General features: G+C 34.9%; 1 protein-coding gene and 1 pseudogene across 2 annotated transcripts; one reads left to right on the top strand and one right to left on the bottom strand.

The window, feature by feature from the left end:
• Window positions 1-3,110: 3,110 nt before the first annotated feature.
• LOC146899834 (uncharacterized) lies at window positions 3,111-3,854 on the bottom strand. The gene is made up of 2 exons (XM_085736284.1): window positions 3,491-3,854; window positions 3,111-3,324 (listed from the first exon to the last, which is right to left on the bottom strand). Exons 1-2 carry the CDS (start codon window positions 3,821-3,823, stop codon window positions 3,259-3,261), a joined length of 399 nt encoding a protein of 132 aa, XP_085592410.1. The 5' UTR covers window positions 3,824-3,854; the 3' UTR covers window positions 3,111-3,258.
• Window positions 3,855-6,013: 2,159 nt separating this feature from the next.
• LOC146899833 (uncharacterized) lies at window positions 6,014-13,666 on the top strand (annotated as a pseudogene). Its single transcript, XR_015021851.1, has 6 exons — window positions 6,014-8,410; window positions 9,877-10,027; window positions 10,124-10,264; window positions 10,365-10,634; window positions 12,991-13,191; window positions 13,281-13,666. The product of XR_015021851.1 is annotated as an uncharacterized LOC146899833 (transcript).
• Window positions 13,667-25,200: the final 11,534 nt, after the last annotated feature.

The following is a 25,200-nucleotide window of genomic DNA, read 5'->3' as shown; positions in this document are numbered from 1 at the left end:
GTGCAGACCACCGGCCATGACATTGATGCAGTCCGGAAAATACAATCCGGAATACACCTTTGGTTTCCGGATTATATGTTCCGGATTAATGCGATTATGGTGAACGAGGGAAAAGTTGGCACTTCTTTGTAGGGCTAAGGACATTCCGGAATGTATAATCCGGAATGCTTCAGCATTGGATTCTTTTGAAAGAGAGCTTGGATTCTTTTGAAAGAGAGTCATCAATGTGGGTTTGGACGGTTACAACCACTAACACGTTTTCATTGACTGTATTAATGACCTAGGACTTGTTTTAGGCTATAAATAGGCTTCCATCTTCAACAAATACGTTCATTCTTCACTTCACCTCTTTTCTTCCATTTTCTTCAAATTTTTTAAATTTTGTAGGAGTGTTTGTGGTGTCATGGTCATTGTTGACCGTTCCTATGAACCCTGCAATTGCATTGCAGCTTGTGTGGGGTTCATATAACGGTTAACAGAGACCCTTGACATCAAAGAAAGACACAAAAAAGCACATAACATCTGGTCCGGAGTACGTTTTCCGGAAATTACTAGCAATCTAGTCCGGATTCTATAATCCGGACCAGGGGTATTTTTGGAATTTTTGCAGGGCGTGCGAGAAGGCTATAAGGTGGGAAAAGTAAATCCCTTTTTTGGGTGGGTTAGACGGGTTTTTTGGGTTGACCCAACCCATGAACACCCCTATTTTTCTCCAATGAATGTGCTTAATAAGATGGAGTCCATATTAGGTATCATCAAGAGAGAAGATATACAGAAGTTCTAAATAGGTACCACCAATAACTCTTCATTGCAAAATATTTTTTTTAATGGTAAATATTGACGGGTCCTACTTAAGATGCGATGCTTGTCTAGACCTTACTCCAATTAGGTACTCAAAATTTTTGTTACCTAATAGATGTATCTCCTAGGTACCAAGTCTTAAATGGAGAGATCTTTCCATTGAGGATGATCTTAGTAACTCCGTTCCAATTGTGGTGTTAGAGCATGCTCAACCAAATTGGGAGAAGTTTGTCTCTAGATCAAAATTCATTCATATTCTAGGGTTGATTAGCTCAACTGGTTTGAATTAAGGAAACGAAGTTGAAGGTCTAGATTCAAACTCGAATGAAGGAGAAAAAGCCAATATATAAATTAATTACTAACTTCATTCAAACAAAAAGAGGCAATAACATGACATTAACATTGCTTGGTACTTTGATACGAGACACGACATAATACAAATTTAAAAAGATAATACGCTAGTTCGTTTATATTGGAGTTTTGCTTGTATTTTGTAAAGAGAGGATGTGACTTTTTTTTTGTTTGTTAATCTTTCGATTTCTAATGGAAGAGGATCCTAGTAATTATGAGTTCAGCTGATAGGTAAGTATAGTTTGATCAAAAATCGTTCTATCAGAAATTGAACGTAGATTCTACCAAACGATTTGTTCTTATATGCAGTTCGTTAAACACTTGAATCAAATCATTTACTCAAAGAATGTGGCTCATTTTTTGATTGTATATCTTCCCTCTTGTTTTACTCATCCTTTTAGTTTTCCTTTTTTTTTATCTTCTTTGAATCTTAAAACCTAGTACTCTTGGTGCATTCTCAACCAAAAGAGAGTGCATTCTCAACAAAAAGAGATAAGTCATGGTTGGATCCTCTATGAATGTTTTGGACATTGATAAAAATCCATCTTAATAAATGCTTTTAAAATTGTTTGTGTTTTGTTTTTTAGAATGCGTTTTAATAAATGCTTTTGAAATTGTTTGTGTTTTTTTTTTAAGTGAACCATCAAATTCATCTTCGACTCTTCAGAACGTTCTAAAATATGTCTGATGTTATGAATATTTGAAATTGATTCTTGACTTTGTCGAATGTTACTCACTTTCATCTCTGACAACACTAGTTAATTAACGTCATTCATCCTTCCGCCAATATCAATTTGTCCCAAAACCAGTACGACACAAAACCAGTATGATACATATAAACTATACCCAAGTGCAACATATTCTATACAAAAACGACCCAACATATTCAAAACAAAACTAGTAAAAATCAAAAGCCAAATTAACAGTAAAAATATCATATACAGAATAAAACACACATGACAGTTTGTATACTAGTAAAAATGACAACCTAGTGCCAAGTCCAGATAAAATACATGAGAGTGTTTGTGGCTCCTATAAAATATAAAACCATTCTGTTCGGACCCGAATGTTTAATTTCTCCCATCTAATCTAAATTCTAAGAAAAATGCTAATATGCACGACTGAAAAATCATGCAAATCCATATAAGAGTGAGCTTGCCATTCAATTACTGTGCTTTTTAATTCTCATTTGCCCAACAATATTTATGACTATCTTTCCACCTCTAATGTCTTCCATTGACGATACTTACGAACCTCTATATAGTGACTTTTGCTTGGTTTTTATATTCACTTCATCTTCTTTTCCTTTTCTTTACTTTTGCATGGAATATAAGCAAGGAAAAGAAATTTAATTCACTTGCGGTTCTTTAATTATGTTATTTTACACATATCTAAATGATATTTTCATCAGGAAAATTAAATTGTACCTTATTTTTTTTCACTTATCCAAATCACTCACGTTATTATTAAATTGCGGTGACCTTTGTCTTTTATCTTATTTGTCTTCTTATTAACAGCTTTAACATCTTGTTTACCAGCGGTCCAATTGTTTCTTTTGAGGGTTCAGTAGTTGTTGTGATCAAAAGAGTCTCAGGTTTTGACCTTTAAGATACTTTGTTTTTGTTTACCTAGCAAATTGTAGGTTGTTTGACCCTTCGTGCTTGTTCGTGCATCAGGAGTGTCGTGCTATAGAGCACCACTCAAATTCTAAACAATCACAACAACGTATGAAAAGCATATATCGATGACCACCAATAACAACTCTATTCAAGTTAGAATAGGGGTTGATTGTTTTGTTAGTATGAAACTACATTGAATATATACCCACCCTGTTCTGTCATAATGAAAGTTGTTCATGCAGCAGGCTAGGAAGGTAAAGTTTAATGTAGTATCTCGTGTAGTCCTCTTGTTTGGTACATAATGCAGCAAATTGCATTTGACCGAAACACTCTTGATGATTTGGATCCAATTATCTTTCATAAGATTGTAAGCATGATTTACTGATATTTGATCAATTATGCTTAAATTATGTATATAATATATGTCATTTAATGGTACATAATGTGCAGAATCACTTGAAAGGCTTGCAACTACATAAAGCTCAAATTACTCAACAATCGAAAAAACCACTCCATTGTCCTTCTTAAAGTTGTGTGTGATATGATCCACCACCTGAACACAATAAAAAACCATACATAAATCACAACACCATCCACTAAACCCTAAAAAAGACCAAAAAAATAAGATAAGCACAATTCCCATGTATTATTGTAAAGAACATTGCAAATGAATTCAGGTGCATGTAACACTTTAGTGAAAGGGAGGGTGAAAATCTTACATTTGTATTGCTCAGTTCTAGATTGTAAAAGTCCATTGTATCAGACTTAAATAGAGGACCAGCATGCCATGTCCCACGGTTAAGCTTGAGAAATTTGGAACCTGAAACCTTGAAAACTTGGACATCCTCAATGGTAGGAGGTAGATAAAAATGACCACTGTGCGACTTCACGACCGTCTTGCCTGAATCATCTTTGATTTCATTTGAATCAACAACTGATGGCTTAGCCACTCCAAGATACCAAACATGACCACCAATGGACCCAAGGCACTGAGTCACACTTGCATGATGTGTGATATTAGAAAACTCAAGTGGACGATTTTCAAGATGCATAATGTAGAACCTAACAAACACAAATTAATTCCAATAAGTTAGGGTATAGGTTGGTGACTTGCAGGCTTGCAGCATAATGTCAATCTAAATTGAGGAAGCTAATAACTATCCCAGCTAAATTAAGCTGATGTAATATGTATAGTGAAACAGATTTTGAGCACTTTATGTCAAGATAAATACAGTTATACAGCCGAAACAGCGAGAAATTACAACAACCAAGATCAGATAAAACAATAAATCCATCTCTGTGAATTTAAACAACCAAAGTTGATTGCAATTACTATTGATAGTGGCATTGTAAATTTGACCACAGATTCAAGCTTTACACTTTACAATAATTTACGATGATTTTGTATTATGCCTTTGGATCAATATTTTGCATCAGTAATATTGTGATTAGTGACTACATAGATAATATAAGCTGTATTTTCACAAATCTTCATTCAAACCTTTATGAAATATCTTAAGTTATGTTGGTTAATTACATTAAACACTGTCATTGGTCAAAGATATTTTTTTTTTAAAACTCAGCATCCAATCCAAGAATCGATTAATCTGAGGGAACCAATTCCACCGCCCACTTGCGGGGCCCATTGCTCTGTGTGGACTTAGCCCACCAAAATTGCCACCAAGGGGAATCGAATCGAACCTGAGACCTTGAGAGGAGCACACTCCAAGATCTGAAGCCAACCCGAGATGGGTTTGGTCAAAGAATAGTTTGAATCGTGTTTCGCTACATGTTCTTGTTATGCATATGGCATTGGACTTTTTAAAGTTATTTTGATTAAAAAAGGGAGCAACTACTGAACCAAATAGCAGATAAAAAACTGAGTGCTTCCAGGAGCACCTTGACAAAGAATCACTTACACTGTGTTTGTTTGAGGTGAAATAGGAAAGAGAGAAGTTGGTGAGAGAGAAGTTGGAGAGAGATGTCAAACTTCTCCTGTTTGGTTTGCAAAGAAGTTGGAGAGAGAGACTGCTTTAATATGGGCCCCACCACTTTTTTGTTTCTCCTCTAACATGCGAAGAAAGGGGGGAGAAACCAGCTTCACTTTTTTGTTTCCTGTTCTACCCTTATTATTATTAATTATTATTATCACAATCACAATTCATATAATTCATATTGTTCCTTCATCTCTTCATTACTGCCATGGTTATATGCTGTCTCTTGAATGTGTTCCAAACCATCTCACCGTGTACAAAGCTTTTTTTTTTTTTCTGTTTCAAATGGATTTGCAGCAAACACCCCAATTAAGATCTTGTGTATATTTGGCTTAAGAGCAATGATATTTTGACATCTATTTAATGACAACTTTGTTGACAACCATGTTTTTCTCACTTTTTATTGGTCAAAAACAATTGAGAGAGAAAAAGGAAGAGAGAGGATAACAACATCATGTGAGTATGAGAGAGAAAGTTGTTCAAAAGTTGTCAAAAAGTGATTGTCAAAATATCATTTCTCTTGGCTTAAATGGAAAACAACAAAGGCTTGGTATTGCTCTCAAGTTGCAATTCCCCAAGGATTTGTTGTTGTGAAGAGATAGACCTCGTTTTGTATAGAATGGAAGAGATAAACATAGTTTCTCTTTTTCTATAATCAACTTTCATTATTTTTGTAACTTTTTCTTTACATTCGCTTTTCCAAAGGAAAAAAAAAACTCCCCTATTTTATTAATTTTGTTTTTGTTGTATACTATTTAGTTAATTAATTTGATAACAGCAAGACCAGGAAAATGAAATAATTAATTAACTTGACAATTTTTTTTTATAAAGATGACTTTATAAGGTAAGGGCTTTTTTGTCAATTTGTTAAATCATTATAATTCTCTCTTCTCTATTTCTCTTATCTTTCTCTTATTCCAAACAATCCATCAAATCTACTCTATTTCTCACATATTTCTCTCTTTTCATACTCTCTCTCACCTATTTCTCTCTTCACAATTTCTCTTCACAACCAAACACACCCTTAGGGTGTGTTTGGTTTGGAAGAGAAGTTGTGAAGAGAGAAATAGGTGAGAGAGAGTGAGAAGAGAGATTACGCGGTGTAGCTTCAACAAAACTAAAATCTCTTTCTGCCACGTATACAAAGTGTTGTTGTTTTTGGTCAAGGTAGTAAATTTCTAACTAGAGTTGGACATTTTCGTAATTTTCAATTTATGTGTTAAAAATTCAGAATCCTTCCTTCTCTTCAATCAAGCAAACTTCAAACAAAAACCCCAAAACCTAAAACAGAGAACAAAGCAGAAAGATGATGAACACTAACACCGTCGCCGGCGGCAGTGGTGGCGGTGGCGGAGACGGAAGAGGAAAAGAACAACAACTGATAAAAACAATAACCACAATACTAACCAAAACTAAAAACGAAAACCCACAGAATCTTCAACAATTCATCCCACGCCTCACACTCCCAATCATAATCTCAATCCTTTCATACAAACCTCTTCATTCTCAACCAAAAACCCTACTTTCCTTCTTCAAATGGTTCCAATCCAACGCACATTCCTCTCTCATTCATTCCCCTAAACCCCTTCTCACTCTACTCCCTCCTCTCCTCTCTCGTCGCCAATTCTCCGACGCTAAATCCCTCCTTCTCAATTTCATCTCCTCCGATCACCCACATCATTCTCTTCATGCACACCTCCTTCGCGCCGATCACTCCGTCCCTAAACCCTTACTTGACACTTCCCTTGCTGCTTATGTCATCTCTAAACACCATGAGCTTGGTTATCAGATTTTTAACAAAATGAAACGCCTTCGTGTTCGACCGAATTTGCTTACTTGTAATACTCTTCTTAATGCTCTTGTCAGGTCTAATTCCTCTCATTCTTTGGTTTTGTCAAGAGAGGTTTTTCAAGATGCTGTTAAGCTTGGTGTTCAACCTAATGTTAATACTTTTAATATTTTGATTCATGGTTATTGTTCTGATAATAATGTCGAAGAAGCGCTTCGGTTGATTAATCAAATGGGGGAATATGGTTGTTGTCCTGATAATGTTACTTATAATACTGTTTTAACTGCTTTGTGTAAGAGAAGTCAGTTGAGTCAAGTTAGGGATTTGTTGCTTCAAATGAAGAATAGTGGTCTTGTTCCTGATAGGAATACTTATAATATTTTGGTTCATGGGTATTGTAAGCTGAAATGGTTGAAAGAAGCTGCTGAGGTTATTGAGTTGATGACTAGGAGTGGTATGTTGCCGGATGTTTGGACTTATAATACTATGGTTAGGGGTTTATGTGATGAGGGTAAGATTGATGAGGCGGTTAGGTTTAGAGATGAGATGGAGAGATTGAAACTGGTTCCGGATGTTGTTACTTATAATACTTAGATAGATGGGTGTTTTGAGCATCGGGGTAGTGATGCGGCGTTTAAGTTGTTGGAGGAAATGAAGGCGAGGGGAGTTAAGGAGAATGGTGTGACACATAATATAATGGTTAAGTGGTTCTGTAAGGAAGGTAAGATTGATGAGGCGAGCAATGTAATGGTGAAGATGGTGGAAAGTGGGTTTTCTCCGGATTGTTTTACTTATAACACGATGATTAATGGTTATTGTAAAGCTGGAAAGATGGCAGAGGCTTATAAGATGATGGATGAAATGGGAAGGAAAGGATTGAAACCAGATACTTTTACTCTTAACACCTTACTGCACATTATGTGCTTGGAGAAGAAGCTAGACGATGCTTACGCCTTGACTGTGAAGGCTAGGAAGCGAGGTTATATTCTTGATGAGGTAACGTATGGAACTCTAATCATGGGGTATTTCAAGGATGAACAAGCAGATAGGGCGTTGAAGCTTTGGGAGGAGATGAAGGAGAAGGGAATTGTTGCCACTATTATCACTTATAACACTATAATCAGGGGGTTGTGTCTGTCTGGGAAAACTGGTCAAGCTGTAGACAAATTAAACGAGCTTTTAGAGAAGGGTTTGGTCCCCGATGAATCTACTAGTAACATAATTATTCATGGCTATTGCTGGGAGGGAGCGGTAGAGAAAGCATTCCAGTTCCATAACAAAATGGTAGAGCACTCCTTGAAACCAGATATTTTCACATGTAATATTCTTCTTCGAGGTCTTTGCAGAGAGGGAATGCTGGAGAAAGGTCTAACACTATTTAACACATGGATCTCTAAAGGGAAGCCCATGGACACAGTTACCTACAACATAATAATATCCTCTTTTTGCAAAGAAGGAAGACTTGAGGATGCTTTTGACCTTATGACTGAAATGGAGGGGAAAAATTTGGAGCCTGACCGGTATACCTATAATGCTATTGTGACTGGGCTTACCAAAGCTGGTAGAACTGAGGAAGCAGAGAAACTGGCGTTGAAATTTGCAGAGAAAGGGCAACAGGTGAAAACTCAAGACATCTCTCCGGAGCTTGGTACAAGTGATATGATGTACTCAGAGCAAATAAGTAGTTTGTGTACTCAGGGAAAGTACAAGGATGCAATGAAATTGTTTCAACAGGCAGAGCAGAAAGGAGTTAGTTTAAATAAATATACGTATATCAAGTTAATGGATGGACTTTTGAAGAGGCGGAAAAGCATATCAAAGGCTGTTAGATATGAATGACACGATAAACTGTCTAGGTATGTATTTTGGCATTTGGATTTATGTTGTCCATAATGCTGTATCATGATGTAAAGACAATGATGTCATGCAAGTTTTTTCGTTTTCCAACATATGTATATTCTATTTGTCCCATTTAAATAAGCACCTGTTTTGTGAGTGCAAAGAGGTGCTTATATAAAGGGACGGAGAGAGTAGTTAGTGTTTTTCAACTATGGTGACTATTTAGCCTTTTGACTTCATATGTATTTTTTTTTTGAACAATGACTTCATATGTATTTTATAACCATGCTTTTAAATCATACATTTATACTGCACGTATAGCAGAACTGCACTAATATCTTTAAATAACCGAACTTTTAAAACCGATTTGCAAATTGAGCAGAGGTAATTACAAGTCATAACGTTTCACTACCCTGACTGAATTCCATTCCAATACAATATGATGAATACTTGAACCCTAACTGCTCGCTGGCAGTTTATTAGTCTCATCTCAACACTTGATGCAGCAGTAACTGTTCAAATATTAGTATCACTACCCTGAATGCGAGGTGAGGGTTTGTCATATATTTTTTTTGTTATTTAATTTTTAAAAGAGGTATTAGAATTCACGCATAGTCACAAAATTCAGTCAAAAGCCCCCCTGCAAACCGCAGATTGGGACGTCCGTACCTGTTCGTTTGCCTGCGACAATTTTTAGCATCTGTTTTCGGCATAGAGCGGATGTTTTTGTTGGTGGTGGGTATGTTTCTTCTACGATTAGAAGGGTAATGGTAGTGTTCTCAAGATAAGGACAATAGGCTGTTTTCCAAGAGCAAGGTGTATTTATTAGAAGGGTTGTGGTAGTTTGCTCGTGGCTTTTAGGATTGTTTAAGTTGCTTTATATGCTGTTGTATAAATTTTGAGTTACATTTTCCTGGTTATTGTTGAGAAATGACTCAAAAATTCTGATTCTGGGAAAGCTGAAAATCGTGACACGATTAAGAGAGGCGTGGCGCGATTTTGTTGACAGAACGGATGGTTTCAGGTGAAGGCAAATCTTGACACGATTTGCACAGGCGTGACGCGATTTGTGGATAAGGCCGTTGTACCTTGGGTCGTACGTTTGTAACGTGACGCGATTGGGTACAGGTGTGGCGCGATTTTGACAGTTCTGTCACACTATTTAAGCACTCCATGACCCATTTGTTGGGTAAGCTTGGTGAAACTCATGGAAACCAAAGGAGAGAACTTTTAGGGTTTTAGATACTCTTTTAGATACTCATGGAAACCAATCATATAAGAGAATAAAGAAACTATACTAAGTGATGTACCATAATGTGAACTACATCGAGTATCCCCCGCCTTCATTACATTTGAGTGCAGGCAGGAGCCCCCACAAGCATGTGAGTGGCTCCGCCCCTGCTTGTGAGTTGTGACTACTGACTACCAAAGAAGCTGTCTTTTGAGAATCTATGATTGTTTTTTTTGTATATATCTTTCATAGGGAAGAGTCGGTAGATTCTCCAGCCATTCAAGAGTTTAAAAGGTTCAGTTTACCCAAGTTGTCTAAAGCAGATATCACTACATTTGAGCGGTATTCCTGTGGTTTGGAGAAAGCAATTACATCCACTCTGAGCCACGACAATGACATCCGGGTCCGTTTCATTATGAATAATATAAATGTGACTTATCTTCATTTTTTTATTTTCTTTTTGCCTTGATTTGATAGTGTGTTTTTCTACTTAATTTAGGTGAATCCGCTGCAACACTCTTAATTCCTGTATTTCATAATTTGACCCACTTGGAGCTCCACAATTACCGTGGTTTTCTAGCACAAGTGCCTTCACCAATGCCCTAAGCTTCAAAATCTCCAACTTAATCAGGTTTGTGTGGTAAGGTTTAAGAATCATATTCAGTTTATCTTTTCTTAATTCGCCTTTATGTTTAGTTTTATCATGTGTACTATTTAAAGAGATGTACTCGCGAACACAGGATCAAGAAGATTGGAAAGAACCTTGGGTGGAACCAGGATTTGTTCCACAATGCCTTCCATCCTATCTTAGAATTTGCACTATTAAACACTTTAGTGGCTGTCAAAGTGACCTTATGTTGGCAAAGTATATTTTGAAAAATTCAAACATTTTACAAACCATGACAATCTGGACCACACAGGAACCGTCTGAAATAGCAAGAAATTTGTCCCCATGCCCAAAGGCCTCTGCAACATGTCAACTTTTAGTTCATCAATAACATATAGACTATGTAAGTAGTAGTTTCTCTACCCTACCTGTCATTTCATTATCTTCTACCATGCAGTTGTTGGATTTGCTGCTTTGAACTATGAGCTATTATGATATAATGACCAAGTCTTGCTGCACAAGTTCAGGAATAGAGTTCTTTAAATGAATTAGTTAGTACTTGTTTATGACTTCAATTATATCTTCTGTTATCCATTTTCTGGGCACTTGTATGCTAAATACAGATATGAGGCATAACAACAGGACATGAAGCACGTACAAAAGATTAGATAAGTAGTTTTTTTTTTCTCTCAAAGAAATCCTTGTTTTTCTTTTGAACGCATATAATGTTTTGATAGCCCTATGAAGCACATGGATCTAAATGATCTTTTTGAAGATTTAGTTTTGCTGTCATTGGTTATCAGGCAGTTAAGCTGCACAAGGAATAAACAATAATTATAAAGGCTAGTTTAGTAGGCAGTAAAAGGTGCTTAAAATATACTGCCCCACAAAATGTTGTTATCAGATGACTTACGATTCGGAAGATGCTTCCGATTGGGGTATTAAGAACCAAGGTGTTAGATTAAGGGCTGGAACTGTGATCTGGGCCACAACATCAAGGTTTGTGATGTTTGTGACAGCAACATGACCGCTATTGAGTTCACAGCAATCGCATTTGACCACGATTCTCCGCAATAGCAAGGATTGCGAGACAACCGCAGCAACAGTTTAAAACCTTGTTAAGAACCTACTAGGCTTTCAACTTTTTCGCACTTTCAAAGCAGATAGATATGTGGAATAGCAAGGATTGCAGGTAACTTCATGTGGACTAGAATGCAGCTAACTTATTCTGCAAATATGTGGAATGAAGCATTGAATAGGTGGTTTGGGACTGAAGTAAGGCTTGGCTAGGGCTGGAAATGAGTCGAGTCGAGTCGAACCTGTCTGAGCTCGACTCGACTCGATAAGAATTGGTTCAGCTCGAAACTCAACTCGAGTTCGAAACGAACCTTTTTTCTAGCTCGAGTTCGGCTCGTTTAAAGTTCACGAACAGTTCGGTTCGGCTCGTTAGGTTCAAATCGTTTGCTTGAATTTCATATTTCAGTAGCTTTTTTTTTCCTTCAAATAATATGTCTTTGACCTTATTTTTCAAAAAAAAAAAAAATCTCGAAATATTATGCCAGTAGAAGTTCTACCTTGTGAATCTGGATGCACTTCTGTTATATATATAATACTTCTCCTCTTTAATGGTTACAAAACTCCCCGATGTGGGACTATTTGAGTGTACATGTTTGTTTAAAAGCCTGCACAAGGTACTAACTTCTTTTTTTTCACTTTCTCTATTATTATATAAATTACATATTGTATAAAAAAATACAAGATAATATTATATATATATATATATATATATATATATATATATATATATATATATATATATATATATATATCGAGCTGGTTCATGAACCAAACGAGTCAAGCCTTACTTAGCTCAAGTTCAACTCATTTATTTAACGAGTTTGGTTTTCAACTCAAGTTCGACTCATTTGGTTCGTGAACCAAGTTCAACGAATCAATTATCGAATCGAATCACGAACTATTTTCGAGTTAGTTCGGTTCATTGCCAGTCCTAGGCTTGGCACTGGTTTGGACCGTTTAGTGTATTGAGGTTTTTCTGTTTTATTTGTGTGTGTTAAATTTGTAAATAAAAGAAGGAAACCATTAAGGCAAAGAGACAGTGTTATCAATAGCATAGTGCCAAAAATGTGCTATGTGTAATAGCCAATAGCAAAACTAGGATAGTATTGCAGTTTTCCTAGAAGTTTTGTTGAAATTCACTATGATATAGCCCCGCTATTTGACAACACTCTTAAGAAATCCTCCAAAACTGAAGCAACCGCCTATGGGGCACAATTGTCAATTATAACCAGCGGGACTTGTCTGAAATTTGAGTTTACCAATGAGCTCTGGTGCTATTCATCAAATACAAAAGACTGTATGTGAACTCTACTTGCCTTTGTTTTAGTTTAGGACTTCTTTGTTGCAAGAGGAATATCTCACATAATGCTCAACTTTGTTTCGATATGGAAATTTTGGGTCTGGTGTGAAATCATAAAGTTTGTCAGCCTTTAAGAATTGGCATTTTATGAGTTCGATGTCTGTGAATGTATAGGACATGTTAGTTTAACTAAGTTTCTTTGAAAGTTTATATGTTGTTCGTTTTGATAGTTAAATGCTTAAATAATTCCTTATCGGAAAATTACATCTAATATCACCTTGTCACTGGTTGCTTTATACATTAATAGTTAAATGTTTACCAAACTATACATTGGTTGCTTCTTTCATAGTTTTCGAGATCTCTCATGTTTGTATGCTTTCAGGATATGGATTTGCACGATATTATAGTAGAGCTTGGGAAGCGTGGAATACCTTTTGATCAATTACTCACCATTCCTGAGCAAGACGACTAGGTGTACAGTACAACGACGGTAAATCAACAAGTGTTGGTTTTATTCTTTCAATGTATAGAAGCTGGAATTTTCGGTCCTGGTTCTAGCTCCATTCAAGTTACTGAGTTCACAGTAAGTCATGATGCTCCGTTATTGATTGCACCTCTGTTCTTTGGATATAATTGTTATTTTTTCCCTAACTGTTTTCGCATGATTTGCAGATTTGTGATGCCCACATGCTCAGAATTTTGAGGATAACCAAACATGCCTACCAAGTTGGTGCAACAAAAAGAATGACTGATTTCCATTTTATCAGATTATATAGGATGGAACAGCCTGGCTATCACACCTTAGATCCATATGTCAACATGAACGAGTACTGCCCTTCTCTTCCTCTAACTTATGGTCGGCCTTCTCGATCTTAGATCTGAGCTCAATCCAGCGTTTGTTATTTAGATTATAATTGTTTGTTAAATTTATCTTTAGCCATCGTGCACTTTCCTGTTATAAAATTGTCTATATACCATGTGACATGCAGAAATGTATATCTATTTATGTATATTTGATTTTTAAGTAAAATTTAGTTCCACATTCAAATTGCTTAAAACATGTGAAGAAATGGCACTCCATTAGTTAATATTGAAAAACTAGAGTACAATATTAACATTTTCACTTCATTATGGTAAGTCAACTGCTTAGCAGCTGATAATTTGATGTTGGGTAGTTTGACCTATATCTGAACTGGCATCTGTAAAGGCAAAATTGGATACTAACATAACCTTGCAAATCACAATGAAGCATCGAGTTAGCTAGAAACTTGTAATCACATGCTCTCAGATCACAGCTCAATCTTGTAAATATAAATTGTGGCGAATTCAATGGCAGCGCCTCAATAGAGGTACGATACAATGCATGCAATTGTTGAGACATTGAAGTATTAGATGTACATCAGTGCCTCGATACAGTATCATAAATCTGCAACATAATAGCAGGCCAAAATGAAACTTCACAATGAAGCAATATAGTTGACATATGATATTCTTTGCACCTGGTGTAAAATTTCATGTTAGGTACTTTCTACCACCTGCAATACCAACTTTCTCACCTTTCCCATCTTCAATTTGGTCTTCATATTCACATCCTCAACAATTTGTGAGTCACAAATAACCTTAATCAACCTTTTTGTGTATTAGTGAGCTGCCACTTGGCTGAGTTCTTTTATTTATTTTTCCACTTGTTTATTCTCAGACAACCGTTGTGTCATGCTAGATTTATGCATGCCTTTCTTTCTTTAGGTACCTGTTCAACTCAATAAAACTCATTCTAAAAATACATGAGATGTCAAAAGAAATAACTGAGTTCCTTAGAGCTAATTAAGGTGGAATTTATGATATTGTAATTTTTACTACCAGTATAAAAAAAGTAGTTTGAAATAATAGCTACAATGTAACTTATATGTGCAGGTTGCTTGTGAAACAATAAAAGTGAGTTAGACAATTTGTTGGTGAGGTAATTGACAAAACTTCAACTTAGTTCGTTACATGTACTTGTCAGAAGCTCATGCGGTTTACCTTTTTATTTTTTGTTTGAAAAAATGTCTCCCTTCTTTGAAATTATTTTATAACAAAAATAGAACTGAGTTTTTTTTTTGTTTGAAAGGAGAACCGAGTGTTTTTATTGTTGAGAGAAACAGTTGCAAACTTTATTTGAGGATCAAAATAAAACTAAAATACTGGTAATGGTTTTTCTTGACAAAAAAATACAATAGGAATGTTATTCAATTCAACATGGAAAATAAATATGATCTAAGTAAGAAATGAAACAAAGATTAACATATAATTTTAACCTTGTAACTTCAAAGAACATAGTTCAAATATTGTTGGAGACATTTATAAAATGGTCATTTGTATTATCTACATTGTGGACGGCGTTATTGATCATTTACTCCTTGAAAATCTTTCCTTCATGGCATGTGGTAAAATTTCACATTTGTGCCCACCCCGTCTCAGTAAGAGTGTTAAATTAGGTTAAAGACATGATATTTTGACACAAAATTTGACATAAAATTACATAATTAACGTAGTCAAATGGACGGTTAACGAATTAACAAAGTGTTGCAGTTCATTAACCATAATGAACACAATTAACCATCATTTTAAACGTGATTAACATGATTTTCAAATGTACATTTTAACACATTATGGTTAGTTAATAGGAGTATGCTTACAAGTGCAATAAGCGTGTGTTTGGATGATGTAATTAGAAATTTTAGCATTCGAGGCAATTCAAATGATTCAATTGAATTTCTTTTATTTCTAAAAGTTTTTGTTTGGATAGCAATAAAAAAAACTCCTTGTTAACATTTTGGGATACTTTTATATATTTTAAAAGTTATCAGTGATACTTGAAATTTAAAAAATAGGTACTAGTTTGCAATTTTTTTAAAAATTTTAGGGGTCAATTTATAATTCTTTTGAAAATTTATAGAGGTCAGTTTGAAAGTTTTAAAAAATTGGGACCAACTTGCAATGAATTTTAAAAAATTAAAAACTAATTTGATATTCATATTGTATAGACTATAGAGTAAGGAAATAATTACCAATTTCTAACATTTAGGTGCCGTTTAAAATTTAACTTGGACAAAATACTTTATAAATTTCCATCAATTTTAAAATTCTCGAAATTAATCACCTAAACAATGGGACCAACTTGCCATAAATGACATTACATTTTTTTTGAGCAAAATAAAATGACATTACATATACTTCAAAGATTAATAATATAATTTTTAAAAATAGTTTCATAAGGAATGCCGTTACAAGTCCACCTTATTATTTTTTGGTACAAATATTTTACACGCTTTTTTTTTTAGTTACCAATATTGATACAAACTTAGGCCCCGTTTGGATAAACAGCTTATATAGATGCTTATAGCATTATGGCTTATAACATTAGAGCTTACATCATAAGCTCTTATACTTGATAAGCTATTTATGTTTGGATATGTACACTAAAAAGTACTTACATAAATTGAAGTGTTTGGATGTGACATTACATAAGCAATTATCAAAATTTTAAATATTTTTAATTTAACAAAAAAATCAAAGAATCGAACCACAATTATCAAGATTTTTTTTGATAAAATTAATCAAGATGTAAAAAACAATATTATAATATATTAATTTTATATATATATATATATATATATATATATATATATATATATATATATATATATAGTATAATCAATATTCGTCCTTAAAAAAATATCAATATTCATATAAGACAAAATTAACATTAGAGGTGTAAATAAATTTACCATATATATAGATATTAGTGTACAGTTTGTTACCAAAAAAGACAAGTTAAGTTTGTTTTTTTATTCAGTTTCATTTTGTTACGTGACAAAAAAATAATAAAAATCTTCCTTCAAAAAAAAAATCTTAGTTACGTGTGTTACTTAAGATAAGTATATAACAATTTTGTTACTCATGCACCGCCAAAGATAACTAACATTATAATTAACATATATGTTTCGAAAAAGTGGATCCAGAGAGAATCGAAAGAGGTTACATAAATTCATAAGCTCCTTGTTAAGCCGGAGGGTAAGCTGAAAATTTAGGCTTATTAAAATATGGCATAAGCAGCTTATGAAACTAAGATAAGCTATTTTTATTTATTTACCCAAACACCTTTAAAAAGACTTATGAGAGTAGATAAGCCCACATAAGCTCAAAATAAGCCAATCCAAACGGGGCCTTAGTTGTGATCTGCGGAGTATACAAGGTGGTTCACTCCTCCTAAAGAGATTTTTTTTTCCTAAGGTAAGAATCGAACATGTGACCAATTATTTAGGATGTTAAGTCATTAATCACATGAACCGATCCATTATTGATGTTTTACACTTTCTTAATTGGTGAATAAACTTGTAAAATTTATAATAACAATATATCAAAATTTATTTATTCTCCTGAAATTTTCTTTCATTGACCTGAAACTTCCGAGTGCTTTACCGTTGAAATATTTATGAGAAGAAAACAAGTTATTCAAACTTGGATCACATCATCAACAACACCAATCAATTCAATGACGAAGACTTTGAGTTTGGGATACGGTGGAGTTTAACATGGGAAAGGGGAATCCTTTTCCACTATAAGAAAAATTATTCTTGACCATTGATATATTAATAAAAATATTGAGCGGTTGAGATGGGTTACCTACAACCTATTGTGACCCCATATTATATATGTTTAATATTATTTTATTTAATGGCCTATTGTTATTGGTTTTTTAATATTGATAAAAAATTGTAAAAGAAATTAAAAACTCTTGCTTTAAAAAATAATAGTCAATAGATAATATTGTTGTACAATTTATACACGTTACAACCGTCAATCGCTAATTAATTAAGTAGATTGATTTATGTATCTTAAAAATAATAATAAGAGAATTTATAATACTCCCTCCTATTTATAAGAGAAATTTTGGTCAACAAAAGTTAATGTATCTGGTTAAAAAGTTGGACCAAATACATCCACTTTTGTTGACCCAAATTTCTCTTATAAATAGGACCGGAGGGAGTAGAATAATTTGACGCATAATTCGCGCTTTGACGTTTAATCCGTACAGACCACGGTTTGTTGCTAGATTTTTATTAAACATTTAATTCTAAAAATCATTAAAAAAACCAAATAAAACTAAACAAGAAAAAATAAAAAACAAAAAAATAAAATAAAAATGGTTGTCCCCCAAAACGAAAATAAAACAACAAAAAAAAATTGAAAACAAATGCTTGTTCGCCAAAGCATGTATAGAACAAGGGCATTTGCATTATTAAACCTCAACAAGGGGTATACTTACCAATAATTTTAGTCTGAGATGTAGAAAAGATAAAAATTTGTCAAGAACTGAGAGATACATAAGGTGGTGGTGGTGTACAAAGTAATGTTTTCTAAAAGGGGAGGTGTAATTCAAATTTTAATTTAATATAGCATTCAATTATGTTTGTTCAAACCAAAAACCAAACAAAACATGTAGCAACTTGTTGCATTGCCATGTGTATTCTGTAGGTAAAAAGTGACGAAAATTGCTTTTTTGACAATGAATACTTCCAATTGACACATGGAAATGACACTTTTACCCCAGCAGTAGTTAACTACCGCTGGTAAACACGCCGGTTGTTAACTACCGCTGAGTGCCTGCGGCTGTTAACAACCACTGAGTTCTGCGATTTAGCAACACCAGAACCCTCGTTTCTTCATTTTCCAAAAACACAAACACAAAAAACACAACTTCCAAATTTCTCCAAACTTGTACTTCACGAATTTGCGCCAAATTTCATCAACTAATTCACAAGTAAGTTCATTCTTTCCTATTTACATGCAATGTAGTTTGTTTAGGGTGTTAGTTTTCATAATTTTGAGCAAAATGTTAGTTTTAGGTTAGGTTAGAAAATTGAAAATTAACTATGATTTAGATGTTTTAATGTATTGTTTATGCTGGAATTGTTGTTTAGAGTAAGTGTAGGTACAATGTAGTTGTTTAGATGTTCAAATAACACTAATTGTGCTCCTAATTTAGAATGCACATAAGGTGTTTGACGAAATGCCTAAGTGAGAAATTGTTGCTTTTTTTGTGTAATTTTTTTTTCAAGTATGTTCAATTTTATAATGTATAGATGTTGTAATTATTATAAGCCTGTATTTTGACATTTTTTGGCAAGTTTAAGAATGACATAATGTTATACGATACATAATTTTTTTTGATGAAAATGCCCAAGTTGAATGATTCTAAGTTTGGATTTTTATGAATGCCTAAGTTAAATTTGTGATATGTTACATGTTACTTGCCTTAGGTTCAATGCCTTGGATTTTTATGATATGTTCAATGGCTTAGAATCATGTTATCGTAAAGTATACATTGCCCACGTATTTATGCCTTCTTTTAATTTGTGTTTTGTACAGATATGGCTAGGGATACAGATGAGCAGCAACGGGTTATTAGAGAGGATAGGATGCGGAGAGGTAAAGAGGCGAGTACCGCTAGTGCTCGGAGAGAAAAGAGGGCTGAAGACCCGTATGTCCCTAAGACTCGGAGGCGCAGGGACCCGATGATACATGGAGAGGGCTCACAGGCACATGTGGATGACTCCTCCCAGGTGGTTGATCCGACACCAGCGCATGATTATGCTGGGTATGCGGATGATGATTTTGTTGGCAATGATCGGATGGAGGAGGAGAGGATGTATTTTCAGCCGCCGCCGCAGGACGAGGCAGAGGATGAGGGTGAGGGGGTGCCAGAGGATGTTGTGGCAGATTATATGGAGGCACATAATGTTATTCCCGAGGGTGAGCCTGAGCGTGAGCCTCAGCCACGACGAGGTGGTCGTGTTCCGCGGATACCGCCCTATCTTGCTGGAGAGGCTCCCTTTTCTGGAGGACCTGAGACCACGTCATTGTTGTCCGACTACACGAGGCACGTGGCGAACCCTCTTTGGGTGAACCACAATAATGTAAGTGTTTAAATTGTTTAAAATTCTTTAAATGTTTTAATTAATTATATTAGGTAGCGTAAGTGATTTAATTAATTACAATAACGTAGCGTAAGTTGTTTAATTAATTAAAATAACGTAGCGTAAGTGATTTAATTAATTAAAATTAGGTAGCCTAAGTTGTTTAATTAATTAAAATAACATAGCGTAAGTGATTTAATTAATTAAAATTAGGTAGCGTAAGTTGTTTAATTAATTAAAATAACGTAGCGTAAGTTGTTTAATTAATTAATATAACGTAGCGTAAGTGATTTAATTAATTAAAATTAGGTAGCGTAAGTTGTTTAATTAATTAATATAATGTAGCGTAAGTGTTTTAGTTAATTAAAATAATGTAGCGTAAGTGTTTTAGTTAATTAAAATAATGTAGCGTAAGTGTTTTATTTATTTAAAATAATGTAGCGTAAGTGTTTTAATTTATTAAAAATAATGTAGCGTAAGTGTTTGAATCATTTAAAATAGTGACAATGTCTTATTTAATTTGAATTTCAGATGTGGCATGATGCAGTGGGTTATAAGTGCGTAAACGCAGGGAAAAGGTTGAAGGAGCTTGATAAGCCGGAGGAGGCTTTGAGATGGTTTTGGGAGCCTGTGGAGGGGTCTGGCCTCCATGGTTTGATACACGTTGGGTTTTCGACTATGACCCATGCCATGATACGTGCTCTGGACGATGTGCATAATCTTCTGCACATTCCTATTTACGGCCGCATGTTGGAGCACGATGAGTCGATGGATCAGGACCGATCGATTGATATGATGACCAGGTTGTTGGGCATGTCAGATGCTGATGCCAGAGATCAGGTTAGGGATGAATCTCCTAGTCATATTGTAACACCCTGTTTTCCCAACGTAAAAATTTCATAATTAAAAATCAGAGTAATTCAACTTTAAATGGAATGCTACACTTCTTAAAAATTCATAAACTGAATAAATAACAATTTATTCTTCAAAATCATTTAACATAAGTAATTCAAAACTTCGCAGCGGAATTAGTTCATTCAACATAAAAAGTCTTTGGCACGCAGGCCTCATCAGAAAATCTCATAAGTCTTAGTTCAATATTTATTCATAAAAGTTCATAAACAATACGTAAGGAATAGAAGTAAAGTCAAGTCCCATCCCGTTACGTATCAGAGCACCTAGAAACACATGTGAGGAGTCCACTCACGACGCCTCTAATCTTGATTACCTGCAAGTTATCCATACGAAGAGCAACATTTCCAAGCAGGGGGTGAGATTTCTCAAACAATAATATTAAGCATATAAATCATATAAAGTACATTCAACAACTTAAACATCTTATAATTCATTAATCATATCTAACAACTTAAACTTCCTTAACTAGTGTCATTAATCTTCTTATATTGGTCGTAAAACTATCTTAATACTAATCATAAACATCTTCATATATTATCAATTACTAATCTTAACATCATCATATAACATCAAATAATAGTCTCCAACAATCATCACATAGCATCAATATTAATCACAAACGTCACCACATTTCATCAAACATTATTTATAAGCATCAACACCTAATATCAAATATAATCATAAGCATCATCATGTAATTTCACATAAGTATTATTATCAAAACATAGCATTACCGAAAACAACTTCATAATCAAATTCGTAATTAACTTCATATATCAACATAATTATAACTCACGTAACATCTTATCATAAATCATTCGTCTTCATTCATCATAGCATTTCATTAATAACTTATCAACTTGACATCTTAACAACTTGACAACTTGACATCTCAACATCTTAACAACTTCGACTCGACTATGCAACTTCTACTTCTCAAATCATCTTAAATCATCTTAGACATCTTCATTATGCATGTGGTACCACCAGGGCATTAAGCCCCCATCTCTAAGGTCATAAAGGACCTGTCGGGCATTGAGCCCCCATCTCTAAGGTCATAAAGGACCTGTCGGGCATTAAGCCCCCATCTCTGACTATGCAACGACACAACTCTAATGCAACGACATAACTTTCGTACAACTTAGACAACTTCATGAACATCTATGACATCCTAACATCTTGACAACATAACATCTTAACAACTTGATGACTTCATAACGACTCGACGACTTAACAACTCTTATCATCTTAACGTCTTAACATCTTAACATCATAGCATCTTGACAACATATGGATCACATAAATAATTCATGTCATATCATAATATAACAATATCAAATGATAATAAACAACATCTTAAAACATCATATTCATCAATCATAAACAACTTCATATAACATCGTATTTAAACATCGACAATAATTCACTATGTATCTTTGTAAAAACATAATAAATTATCCACAACATATTTTCATGTCAAACCAAAGCTACTGGAAAGATATCACAAATATCATGTTTACAACAAAGATCAATTCAAAACAGAAACATATGAACAAAACGCAAAAACATGAAACAGAAAATGTTGTCACCGTACAATTTCGCTAAGACCTCCCTGTAGTATTTTCATCATAACTCAAAGACCAAACATCATTTTCACGTCAAACCAAAGCCACTAGAAAGCTAACAAAATTATCTAAAACTTTCATGTTTACGCCTAAGACCAATTCTGTACCGATCAATACCAGTTTTCATTTTAAATTCGGAAAAGTTGTGCTGAAAGTCCATAAAAATTCACTGTGACCTACGTGCAGTAATTTGACCATAACTCAAGTTCTATAAATCGTTTTGATGTGAGACCAACGACATTAGAAAGCTGACATCCATACCTACAACTTTCGTGTTTACACCTAAGACCAATTCCTCACCGATCAATACCAGTTTTAATATCAAAATTCGGGCAGAATGCAGATTTTCTTCAAGTTTCACCTAATCTCATGGTGCTAACCTCAAAATTACTTCCAATAATCATCTTATGGATTATCTAAGGTCTGTACACAATTTCTACATCAATTCAACAAGTTTTCATCATCTAATCATCAAATCTCTCTCAAAACCCTAATTCTCAAATTCTCACAAACTCTCCCCAACTTGTTAGATGTAATCTAATGATTTAACAACTTAATATTAATGCAAGATAGTCTCACCCTCACCTTAGATTAATTCCTGAATCAGCAGCAGCGTTCTTCTTTCCTAAGGTATTCTCCTCTTCTCTTGACTTTTCTTTTCTCTTTTCTTCTTTCTTGTTCTCCTCTTTTCCAAAAAGCAGTTTTGGGTAAACTCTTTCCAACCTAAGCTTCTCTATTTATAATACTAAAATATTCTTCCCAAATCTATTTAGGCCCAACAACTTATTCTTCTTTCTATTCTAACCCCCAAATCCACTCACACTAATAATCCTCATATTCTAATCAATAATATTTCTCTACTAAATATATAATAATACACCAAATAACAAATATATATCTATAACAATTAACAAATATATTATGCTAGTAAATACCAACATATAACATAACAAAATATCACTCAACAAAATATATTAACTAAATTATAAAAAGACATCTAATCTCAACAAATCATATATCCCTCATATACATATAAATATATAAATATATTCTAAAACTAATTAAAATAATTAAATAAAAAGGAGGGCGTTACACATATCAGTTATCCCGCACTGAAGCGGGTTTATGAGGAGCACCTGACTGAGGCTAGACGGCTTGAGCGTCCACAGTCGAGGGAGGAGATGCACGAGAGAGCCAGGAGGAGGGCGTGCTGTGTGAGGAGTTTCCTTCTATATCTCGTCGGTTGTGCGCTGTTCCCTAACAAAACGAACAGACACATCGACTTGATATATCTTGATTGCATGGCGGACTTGGGGGCGATTGGGAAGTGGTCATGGGGAGGGATGACCTTAGCCTACCTCTACAATTATCTGGATGATTCTGTTATCTTGAATAACAGAACGATGGCTGGCTCTGCGACTCTTTTGATGGTAATATTTATCTTAATTTCTTTATGAATTTATTTTATAAATTTTATTATCATGTTAGACTATTATTTTGTGTATTAACTACTTTATTGAATATTTAACTCGAATAATTATTTTTGTGTATTATTTATTTTGTTGCAGGGATGGATTATGGAGCATTTGTCAGGTCCTTACCCAAGGAAGCGTAACCCGGAGTGGGACCTACGGACACCATGTGCTGCGAGATGGCTCACTACCAAAGGCCATACGAGTGTGCACCATTACCGCTCACGCCTGGATCGCATGGAGGTGGATGACGTCAGATTTTCTACCTATGGTGATCACAGAGACGTGCATCCATTTAGTATCTTGTGCACTTACTCGGGATGACTCATGTGCGGGAAGGAGAGGGTGTACCGTCATTTGCCTGAGCGGGTGAAGAGACAGTTCTCCTTTGTCCAGGACGTTCCCAGACATCCTTCAGCTGTCCCTCCGGTGCCTACACAAATGCTGACCACTGTGTTGATGGACGCTCGGCCATGGCTTGTACCTGCTTGGGTAGATGGGTGTGAGACACCATGGCATCATGTTCCTGGCTACATGGCTTGGTATGCCAGAGTCTATCACCCTCGCATTCTCCCACCTGATGAGGGATCCCCTCCCAGGCCGGTGAACATGGAGCAACTGATTGAGGAGGAGCATGCCATGGAGATGCCTCACACACTGACGATCGTCCGGGATGTGGCGCTCATAGCCCGAGATATTGCGGCCAGGCATGGCGAGATGACCAAAGAGGAGGTTGTCCAGGAGGTCATGCTGATAGTTAGTGCTACTGAGCCTGCCCTTACTTATTAGATTTCCAGGCGGCGCAGGGGTCAGCAGAGGCAGGGTCAGCAGAGGCAGGGTAGGCAGGGCTGATTAGTATTAGGGTTTTTTTATGTATTTTTTGACTACGATGATCATGATGTATTATTATGACATGTTTCATACATTTTCCTATTTCTATGACATATACGTACGTTCGTTTTATATTATTTCTTGCATTTTAATTTTACCATGTTCCTGTTAAATATTGGATGAATATGTTTAGGTATTATTAGATGAAAATTTTATAAGAATTTTCAATTGGTTATTTGATAAATTTTTTAGATGAAAATGAAAGTTAAAATTGGTTAGGAAATACACAAAATAAGGAAGATGGAAATGAGCTGTTGGAAAATGATCAAGTACGTAGCGACAGTTAACAACCGCTACATTAAGCTTCGGCGGTTGTTAACAACCGCTGGCACTCAGCGGTAGTTAACTACCGGCGTGTTTCCCAGCGGCAGTTAACAACCTCTGGAGGTAATTTGGTCATTTCTATGTGTCAATAGGAAGTATTCCATGTCAGAAAAGCAATTTTCAAAAGTGACCTTTCCGATGATGGGAAATGATTCACCTTTAGGATACCCCTTTTATTTTAATGGGTTATGTTACAAGACACCTTCATAAAAAGTAGTGTGGTGTCTTTTATCAAGTCACACCTCAAGGTGTGATTTTCACTTTTTTAGTTATAACTTTGATAAAAGACACCTTCATAAAAAGTAGTTGGTGTCTTTTAACAAATGCTCATAGAGTAACTTGATAAAAGACACCTTCACAAAAGGTGTCTTCTATCATAACCCTATTTTAATACTCCTTCACT

Source organism: Medicago sativa, chromosome 8, assembly GCF_051527215.1.
Source record: "Medicago sativa cultivar Bolivia chromosome 8, Bolivia_mono, whole genome shotgun sequence".
Classification (NCBI taxonomy): domain Eukaryota; kingdom Viridiplantae; phylum Streptophyta; class Magnoliopsida; order Fabales; family Fabaceae; genus Medicago; species Medicago sativa.
Note: the sequence above shows the minus strand (reverse complement) of the source record. Positions and strands in the feature narration are given on the sequence as shown.